Below are 10,294 nucleotides of genomic sequence, written 5' to 3'. Positions count from 1 at the left end.
CCTGCCCTGGATGCCCTCCGACCTGCTGATTGTACAGGGCTTCCTGTGCACTGTAGGCTCCTGGTGGTTTCAAGGTCGACCTTGTTGCTGCCTGTGAAGCAAAGGCTTTCCTCTCATCAACCAGACTGGCTCAGGTAAGACTCGCAGCTCTTGGAACCCAGACTTGTCAGGACCATTAGCAGCTACTATTACAACAGCAGAGCAGGTGGTAGTCCAGACTGCTGCATCAGAGCGGCCCACGTCTGCCCAGACTGTTCTGGAGGATGAGGGCTTGAACAGCCTCGTTGTCTGGGTTTCAAGGCTCAGTGCATCACTGCTAATTTACACACCAACATTCGTTCACACTAGCATTCTTAGTACAACAGGACCTCGATGCCGCAGGCCTAACAGCAGAGTCCTGGTGAGATGTCCCTATACACCGAAACAAGACGACTAACAGGAAAAGAGATACCCGTCCCTGCCTGGGGTGAGCAACAACGCTGAATTGGATGCCAAGAGTTCTCTTCCAGCACTGCAGAAGCTGGAGCCTGGAAGGATTGGTCAGCCACGCGTGCAGATGCAGGTAGAGGGCCTTACCTGACTGGGTCCTGGAGGAATTCCTTTCTGGGGCAACTGCCAAGTCTCCTCCATCTGAGAGCGGACACCGTGCAAACCTCTGAGTTTCTAACAGGTATGAACTCCAAGAAACACAAATGAACTTTCCACCTTCACACCATTAACCAGTGTGCAGCAAAGCTTACAGAAACATATCGATAATGCTACAAGCCTACAAAGATGCCAAATTCTGTTGAGAAGAAAAATCTCTTGTAAAAACAGCAGTGTGCAGAGAGGAGAAACAAATGGAATGAGCTGAAACATCAGATGTTGAAACCTGACTTTTATCTGATTCTCATCTCAAGCACAACCGACCCACTTACCACTCCCCAAAATTAGTAAGAAAGGCAAAGCCTTATGTCACCTTTGCCACCACAAACCTACCCAGCGATCACAGCGGATCAAGAAGAAGGCCCACCACTTCCTCAGCCTCCCTGGTTTCCAAGGACCTGACACAAGGCACAGACACGTTTGCAATTGGCACGGTTATTTTATTAGTACGAGTATACTGAAACAATAAACTTGTACTGGTTTACAGACAATTTATTTAAAACAATTTTGTTCAAATTTTGAATCAAACATTGTTTTATTATAATAATGAAATAATTTCTACCTAGAAAACCTGCAAGCACCATCAAAGAAAGGGACCATAAAATTCAATAAACAGACTCGAGTGTATCCTACAAATAGACACACCACGATTAGAAAATAGAATAGGAATTCTTCCATTTTTTTTTTAATATTTGTTTTAAAAAAGCTAGTGCAAGTACAATATTTTACACTGGAATTACAGAGAGTATGCACGCATATGGAAAAAAGTTCTCCTGTCACAATAAAAGCTCTTAACTATGTATGCACTTAAGTTTTTCTTTTCAATAAGGTGCAAATCATCATCCCTTCCCTAGTTCTCCTCTGTACTGGCCATGTCAGTCTGATAGTGCCCTCAAAGTTCTGGTGTCTCTTTTTCCTTGGCCGGTGGGAGGCGTACGATTGGAAGGTTGGTAGGTCATGAGCTGATATTAGAAAAACACATTCGGTGTGATTCTCAGAGATGGCCCTGGGGCCAGGACCCCACTGGCTAGAAATTAGGACTCTTGTCTTAACCAAAGGCCACCAGAAAATGCTGGCAGGGCTCTGCTGGAGCCTTTCAGCTGACACTAATTTGGGTGTACAGGGAGCAGTGAAGGCTGAGGAGGAAAAAAAAAAACCTCCCCTAAAAGGCCAAATTCACAGAACTGATGTACACAGGTATCAAGTTTAATGTTCACTGACAATAAAGAAATTCACCCCACTCCTGAACTGGATTAATTGAAGAGTAGGCGGTTCGTGTTAGGAACCAGAGGAAACCTACACACCCAGCTTGGTAACTGTTCAGACTTGCCATTTATTCCAGAGGACAGTTCCTGTTACCTCGGCAAGGATGACTGCAAACAGCACTTCCAAAGGGGGCCTTCAGACTGGCCATGGAAAAGGAGACTGGCTCATCGGCCGTCCCAGACAGCAAACGAACAAACTAAAGGGAAAGAAAACTTGGGTGAAGTCTCCAATTATCTGCAGTGGAAGACTGGAGTCCTTTCAGCTGAGAAAAGTGACGGAAATTCTTAAGAGACGGTTACTGGAGAGCTACCACCTATTGGCCAAAAGCACTTAATTTTAATACAGCTGAACCATTTGTATGCAAGTCGTGAGGACGCGAGAACTGAAGCCGCTGTTCCCTCCCGCCGTCGTACAGGTGAATGTCAGCTACCAGAAACATTGCGTGTAATGTAGGGAGGGGCTCAGATTCTGAATTTTAAGAACTGGAGGGGGGATCTGCCCAACATCCTGCCCCTCCCCTGCCAGCTGTCCAGTTTCTGCTGGCTTGATTTCTGGACAGAATATGACTTCTGAGAAGTTGCTCCACGTTAATTTTGGCCTCTTAATGGTAAAGAAAGAAAAAAAAACAAACCAAAGTGAAATGAGGCATCTCAACTAAAATTCTTGTTTAACCCCCCACCCCCCGCCATTGAAATGAGGTGTCGGGGGGCAGAGAAGGCTGAACATTTGTGTGTGTGTGTGTCCTCGTGATGAGCCCCGTTTTCTTGGTAGCCAGGATCCCTTGTTACAAACACTTCTTGTTCAGAATTATATTCTTTGGGTTTACTGGAACAGGAAGTGCTGAAAATGTCAAACATCATCTCTGGAGAAAAAGGAGTTGCAATGGCTTAAGAGTTTAAACTAAGAAGGGAGCTCGGAGAAGTACTTTCGGCATAGGAATGAACAGTATTCTCTAATTGCAAAATACAGAATTAGTCTCCCTCAGAAGAGGGTTCTATGTAACAAAAACCTAGAGGAAGCATAGGTATAGTTGAAGAGCCTTTTAAGTAGTAATCTTTCAGGCCATAACCATACAAATCTGATCATTTAGACATGACATATTTCTATATACAAAAAAACATGTAACTTTCAACCTTTATGCTTTTTTTTTTTTTTTTTACAAACAAGGTATGAAACTCATTGTTTCAACAGATCCATATCTTTCAAACACTGAATGAATCATTTTGACATTCATTTTTCTTTTGTGCAATTTTGTAAAACATTACCTGTACTCCTCAAAGTGAGTGCTTCAAAGTTTTTTTTTTCTTCAGCTTCTCAAATTAGGTGTACATTAAAAAAAAAAAATTTCCCACAAGGTATAGTGCTACAAGAAAAGATCTATCAGTAAGGTAACTTATTTGAAGCGAGGTCATCTATGTAAAAGAAATCTTAGCTCCGGAGTAGAGGTGTGCAAACAGTTTGGAGTTTCCCTATCAACAGAAACACAACACTGTCCGTGGAGGAAAAAAAGAGGAAACCAACCTAACACAATGGCATAGATAGGCATGTGCTTTATAGCCAAGTATGTTCTCTGTATAGTTATTACTAGATGTGTTCTTAAATTTTCTATTTCAGAAATTCTGGGTTGAAAACAAAGGTGGAAGCAGAGACTTCCGCTTCGCTTGAAAAGCCCACACAGCGTCATTTCCTTTGCTTTCACATCACCCTGAAGAAGCGGGATTGGACCATGGAGACTGCTGGCCCTTTTTTCACCTGGGATTATCATGGGTGACTAGGAGATAGGATGTGCAAAGGGTTTTAGGAGGAAACGGACCACGGTTTGTCGAGCTGCTTACAGTTCATCAAACAGTAGCCATGACAACCAACACAGCTCAAAAAGCCCGGCCTTCCATCCCCAGAGCTCTGCTTCTTCACCCAGATCTGAAATAGCATGGCATTTAGTGTCTTCAAAAGCATTTGAGACTTTTTTTTTCCTCTATGAAACAAACAGGCTTCCTTAGTAGTCACAGATGTTAAACAGTATTGTCAATTGTTTCCTTAAAAAAAAAAAAATTCCAAAGCTATACAACAAAAGTAAATTTTGGCAATGTATTTCAGTAAAGATCGAACTATGTGCAAAGAGTGGATTTTATGATTTCTAGGAGCTACTGTTCGTCTTGAACATGCAGCATTATATTGCAATCTATGCGGTATCTAAGGAGAAATCCACAAGATGCAGGAAATCCAAACATTCCTTGAAGTTGTACAACCCTACTCCCAGAACAGTCAAAGTGCTGCTTCTGGACACGTCAGTGTACCACACACACGCCAGCCCCGTCCCTGAGTTAGAGGTGTGAAAGGTTCTGCAGAGTTCCTTGGGGGGGAGGAGGAGGGGGTGCTGCCATTTCCCGGTGGGCGAGAAAACCCGAAGCGCTCACCTAACCGAACACACAGAGGGTCATGATTCAGGGTGAGATGGGATTGAGGACAGCAATGGGAAAAAAAAGAAGAAATTCCTCCCAAAACAAATGGGGGTGAGTTGGAAAAGACACAAAATTGACCGACATAGAAAATCATCCTGAACGTCCAAATGAAAAAGCAATTTTGGATTTCCACTTGAAAAGATTTGAGGTAAGTGGTATCCATCTCTCTAGCCGTCCCGCCCCGCCCCCAATGTGGCCCAAACTGAAATAATTCTGAAGTTGAAACATCCTAAGGAACAGTCATTTTATAGATTTAGAAATCCCTAGAAAGAGAGGTCCTTGTTTGTTGGTGAATTTTTTTTTCTTTTCTCCCTGACTAATTTCTTTGTGATTGTGTTCCACTGTAAACGCAAAAGGCCTGCTGTTACTACTTTAAAAATGGAAAACGGGTAAGAAGAACAAAAGATGGGTTAGGTAAATATTGCAAAGTGGGCACGGCACAGAGGCACATGGCTGCTCCTCGCAAGCTGCGCGGCGCCGGAGTTTCTACGCCCGGCACTGTTAGGTGGGCTACGCGGGTGCGGTGACCGGGCTGCTCTGGGGGCCTCGGCACTCGCCCACGTGTGCCAACGAGAGGAGGGCCCCTGTCCTCCAGATGGCCTTCCTATTTGGAGGCGAGAGCTGCCACAGAGGAGCGGTGGCCATTGTCCGCAGGAGGCCCGGCCCCTCCGCAGCCGCCTGCACCCGAGGCTCGGAAGGCGCGCACGCGGTGGACCACGCTTCCTGCCCACGCTCGGAGGAGGCAGGGCTCCAAGTCTCCAGGATACAGACCTGAGCGGGTGGGGGCCCACCTACTTGAGGAAAGGACGGTGGAACAGGGGCTGATCCTGGCTCGATTGCCCCAGAGTGCGCCTTAGAAATGAGTCTGCCTGCTTCCCGTCTGCGCGCCACTATTCCTCGCGGAGAGGAGGGGACGATCTCCTTTGTTTGCTCTTTCCTGCACCAGGGCAAGGGAAACGCGGGGCTCCTCCGAAAGTTCCCTGCCCCGGGGCCTCGGCTTCCCGGAGCAGGGCAATCGCCCAGCAGGAGGCTCTCCCCTTCCTGGCTCCTTCCTTCCAGCCCTTCTCCGGCCGGCCGGCACAGGAAAAGGATGGAGAAAATAAGGAAAAAGCCAAGAGGGGCCTACCTACACTTTCTCTAGAGCACACTGATCAGACTCTATTGGCACGGAAAGTATTGCCCACACTAAAGAAGCAGGAAGGTGAAACGGGACAATGTTTAGAAAGAACCGACTCTTTGATAATTCCTATACCTGAAACAAAAGCACGAAAAACAATGATGATGTTCCTATTGCTCCAAACCACGCATGTTTTCCCGTTTTAGTGTTGGAGGTGTGGATCCGGTTAGTTCAATACTCAAAAGAAGCCAAAAGGTGGTGGGTGTTTCTCTGAGTCCACGTGAATGGGACTGAGGAGGACAAAGTCTGTATGGCAGCCCCTTATTCCTCTTACCGTCAAAACAAAAAAAGAAAAACAAAACCTAATAATTGCAAGTGCCCTGAGCAGAATATATGGAAGATTAAGCAAGTTCTCTGAACAGAGACGTTTAAAAAAATACAGCACTAAATAAGCAATATGACTGCAAGAATGGACTCACCCAGCTCTCTGCTAGCATGCTGAGAGGGTAATGAACACCGAAGAAAGTCAAGGACTGATCTAGCAGTTCAAAACCTACTCCAATGTTTTTGGTACACCCCAGAAATGGTTTCTAAAAATCATCAGTTCTGCTGAGAGCTAAATGTGAAGGAATACTGGAAAGCCAGAATGTGGGCTGACGAGAATTTTTTTTTAATCTGTGAAATGGAAAAAGTACTATTTTCAATGGTAAAAGAAAAATCAGGTATTTGTTCAGATTCTTTGCAGCCATTCCAAGTAAGAATATTTAAAAATTTCTCTCTCCTTATAAAACTTTTAAGCACTTAAAACGCACACTCAAAACCCACAAACAATTTTTCAGATCTCTGGGGATAAAAGGTCTCAACTGTGAAAGACCCTATCTGGGTTTGTACCAAACATTAAATCTTGATTTCAGATGGAAAAAGAAAGTCATTTTGAAAATAACATTAATAACAACAATAATAATTGTTTTCTTAAAAAAAAAACAAACTTGCTCACATATATAAATGTCTTCATGGAAAACTCTCTCAATGAATCTGAAGAAAATTCTCAGACTTGTCCTGCTAAGACCTGGTTTTATGTGACAGATACGGTAAGAAGACCAAAAATGAATCTTGAAAGGAACATAACCTTATAAAAGGCCTAGAGTTTAGGCAGGTTAGAAAGTAATTTTGCTACATTTATTTATGCTCGTTCAGTCCCCCAAGCCTTTCCCACAATGTTATTTGATAAAAACTGCAGGAATATCACACAAATTTATAAACTCAAGATGTGCAAATCGCAAGGTTCTTTAAAAGTTCATCTTAAAAAGAAAAACACTGGACAAAAGTGAGTATTCTTTTTTTTTTTTTTTCCCCATCCCTTCCCTCTCAGTTCCTCTGCCAGCTCTGCATATGCTTTTTAAATCCTTTCAGAGACATCAAAGTGAAGAGTGCCTCCTGTCAGGCTGTACTTGGTGGTCATTCATTGTCACATACAAGTTCATAATTCACATTCATCCCTTGAAACCACTTTGAAACTTTCAGCATCTTGCTCCGTGAGAAACTCTGCAGAGCTGAAATGTAGTTACAGTGTTAAAAAAAAAAAAAAAAAAAAGAAAGCAACTTAGTTTTTTTTTTTTCTTTTCTGTTTTTCTTCCCAAAGAGTTTAAAGTGAGATACAGTACTTGTTGAATGAGAGACCAAGATGCTTGGTAATAAAGTGTGAACGGCATTTTAAGTACTTAGAGATAGTAATATATATGCTTATCTTCAAAATCTTATTTCCTCACGTCACACTGGAATCTGAAAAAAGTGGCACCCGAGTTGTCCATTGTCATGAACTATAAACAGTACTAGAGTTAAAAGACAAAAGATTTGCAAACCCAAAGCAAAGAGCTTCTGCAGCTCTTTTGAAGGGCAGTTTGTCTGTCTCTTGGGAGCGAAGTCAATGCAATTAACCTGATTGGTTTTCCTAACACTGCACAGAGACTGGAGGGGGTGTTCACTTTCCCCCACCCCTGCTGCCCAGCGCCGCCCCCCAACCAGTGCGGAGCGATGCCAGCAAGGGCCGCCTGCCCACCACGACGCCCTGGAGACATCACTACTGCACTAGTAAAGCAGAAACGAAATCCCATGGGTGGCAGTTGCTCTTTAAAAAAATATCAGTGCAGTCAGGCCCCATAGGGGGAAATATATATATATATATATATATTTATCTCTATGATTAAAAGTTGCTTTTATTGTAAAATAAGTTGGGGGGGGGCGGGGAATGTTCCTTTACACGGTTAGCTTTCCATCTGCTGTCTGGTACCTCTCTCGGAGGCCCCGATGCTGACTCTGCACGGGAGAACCTCCTGAGGACATTCCCCCAGACCTCCAATCTGGTGCTGAGAGCAAGAGAGAGGGAGGCAGAGAGAAAGACACCCTCACAGAAGTGTCACCCAGGCACACGCACACCCCCCTGACGCAGCTCCCTTCCCGTAGACCATCCCTCTGAAGCCGGTGGAAGTCGGTGCCCCCGTGGGTGCATCCACGATGCCAGAAAAGGCGGGTGCCATGGGGCCACCTTCATCTCAACCAGGATGCCCACCACCTGCCTGGAGCCTGGGCTGGACCTACCCTGGCACCCCACCTGCCGAGAGACACGCCTGGAAAAAGCATATGCACCGATCGCCTGTCCAACGCCCGCTGTAACTCTAATGACAAGGTTATAACAGAACCCTAAAGTAAGAGGATAACATGTAAATACTGAGTTATTTAACCTACAGTACATCTGTAATCTGGATACAAATGATAAAGGAGGGCCAGCTTTCCCTTCCCCACGCGGCTTCTACTTGCCTACGTTAGAGCGGCCTTCGATGCAAATCTTAACCTCCTGAGAAATGAGAGAAGGCTTGGGAAGAGTCAAAGGTGGCTCGTCTTCCGACTTCTCCAGTTTGCGGGTCTCGGGCGCTGACCACCTCCTCTTCCTCGTGGCCGCGGGCTTGCTGGGTTCTATTTTGGTGAGCAAGGGCGTGGCCGGCAATCCTATTTTTTCGGGAAACTTCAGTTCGCCGTTCTCAGAGAGCATCTGGGCGCTTCCCTGACTGATCCCGTTTTCCTGCTCGGCATACCTGTGTCTACTGCCCGCGAGGCCGTCGGCCTTTGAGTGCTTCAGCAGGACGCTGGCCGGATCCACGGGCTGGCCCTTTTTAACAGAGCCGTTCTTCAGGTTCTTGAGGGTGAGCGAGATACAGACGTCCCCGACGGAGAGTTTGGAACACGGCAAATCAAAGAGCTGGCTGGTCCTCTCCGGGCAACAGGATGACCAGCCCTGTCCAAACACAAAAAAAGGATACTCTACCAAAACTTCCACGCTGACCTGTGGGAACAGGGAGAGAGAGGGAGAAGAGAAAGAAGGAAAAGATGAAGATGTTTCATCCTTGTTTTATTGCATATACACATGTACACAAACGTACATTTGCACATAAGCTGATGGGAAGAAAAGACAGACTCAGTTCCCCAATCTGCCTCTACCAACACATGTAAATAAGCCTCTTAATTTTCTGCTGTACCTGTGTTTACCGTATAGCGAAGCCAGTCAAAGTTAAATTCAGTATTCAAAATATAGTTTTACTGTGTATCTGCTCTGTAGCTGGTCTCTGTTAAAACAAGTCAATGGACCCCCCCTAAGGATGACGGAACACCTACTTAGTGTTCAGGCGCTGAGCGCTGCATGTGACTCAAGCCCAAAGTATGTTCCTGTGCTTTATTAATCACTGGACAGATGCTATCCTCACCGATGGCAGCGCTGAACAGGCATCAGAGTTAAGACTGTATTTTAGCTTCATGAGGCAGGCACTTACGTGTTCATCACTGTGTCCCTGGCCCCGAAAAGAGTACCTGGCACGTAGTTGAAAATAAGTATTTGTTGGACAAATGAATGCATATTCTAGGAATTTAGGAGAAGGAGAACCAAAGAGAGCTGGAGAAAACAGGGAGGGCTTCCCCAGGACCTGAAACCGGGCAACACTGCAGGGGTTTGAGGGTGCAGTGAATACAAAACAGTTCACGGGCTTGGCCCAGCCACACGGTCAGGCCCAGGCACTCCAGTCAGTCTCTCTTGTCTGAAAGACAAATACTGAAAGCAGGGGAAGCCCAGCATGCTTTCAGTAGCTGTTGTTTTCTCTAGGCTGCAGGCTTCCCAGGTGGCGCTAGTGATAAAGAAACTGCCTGCCAATGCAGGAACTGCAGGAGACGGAGGTTCAATCCCTGGGTCAGGAAGATCCCCTGGAGGAGGGCATCGCAACCCACTCCAGTATTCTTGCCTGGAAAATCCCATGGACAGAGGAGCCTAGCAGTCTACAGTCCATAGCATCTCAAAGAGTCAGACACAACTGGAGCACGCACACGTGTGCCATGTATTACCATAAATTTCGATACATTGAAATGACTGAAAGGATACTCAAGTCCATATAAAAGGGCACGGTATTTGCATATAACCTACACACATTGTCTGCATACATTAACTCATCTACATTACTCATAATGTAAATGTTATGTAAATTGTTGCCAAGGAACTACTCAAGTTTTGCTTTTTGGAACTTTCTAGAATTTTTTTTCTCCATAAATATTTTCCATCTGTGATTGGTTGACTCCACAGGTGTGGAACCCACAGATATAGAAAGATGGCTGTATTGACTAAATACAATAATGTTGAAAATGTTGTTGAATTTCATGCACAGGCACACATCCAGAAACACATAAATAATTAAAATATCTCACTTTAAAAGTAGTATAATTTCATGTAATTTACATGGATTGTGGCTTTTCTACTTAATCTATT

The 10,294-nt window shown here is 44.9% G+C and overlaps 2 protein-coding genes across 25 annotated transcripts in view; both read right to left on the bottom strand.

Annotated features, from left to right (window-relative positions):
• Nucleotides 1–1,064: 1,064 nt before the first annotated feature.
• ATXN1 (ataxin 1) overlaps nucleotides 1,065–10,294 on the bottom strand; it is a 419,791-nt gene continuing 410,561 nt past the window's right edge. For 23 of the 24 annotated variants that reach the window (XM_059880662.1, XM_059880654.1, XM_059880664.1 and 20 more), the window contains 2 exons: nucleotides 8,308–8,830; nucleotides 1,065–7,043 (listed from right to left, as the gene is read on the bottom strand). In XM_059880662.1, coding sequence (XP_059736645.1) covers nucleotides 6,949–7,043; nucleotides 8,308–8,830 — 618 coding nt within the window. In that variant the 3' untranslated portion in view covers nucleotides 1,065–6,948. Of the gene's footprint in view, nucleotides 8,831–10,294 lie in introns of all 24 variants that reach the window. The other variant, XM_005223835.5, reaches the window with a different exon arrangement.
• LOC574091 (nucleoside-diphosphate kinase NBR-A) lies at nucleotides 3,070–4,548 on the bottom strand. The gene is given in 1 exon segment (NM_001025347.1): nucleotides 3,070–4,548. A coding segment is annotated over 1 exon segment (357 nt). The 5' UTR covers nucleotides 3,677–4,548; the 3' UTR covers nucleotides 3,070–3,319.

Source organism: Bos taurus, chromosome 23, assembly GCF_002263795.3.
Source record: "Bos taurus isolate L1 Dominette 01449 registration number 42190680 breed Hereford chromosome 23, ARS-UCD2.0, whole genome shotgun sequence".
Classification (NCBI taxonomy): domain Eukaryota; kingdom Metazoa; phylum Chordata; class Mammalia; order Artiodactyla; family Bovidae; genus Bos; species Bos taurus.
The sequence above is the reverse complement of the archived record's forward strand: the minus strand, read 5'-3'. Positions and strand labels throughout refer to the sequence as shown.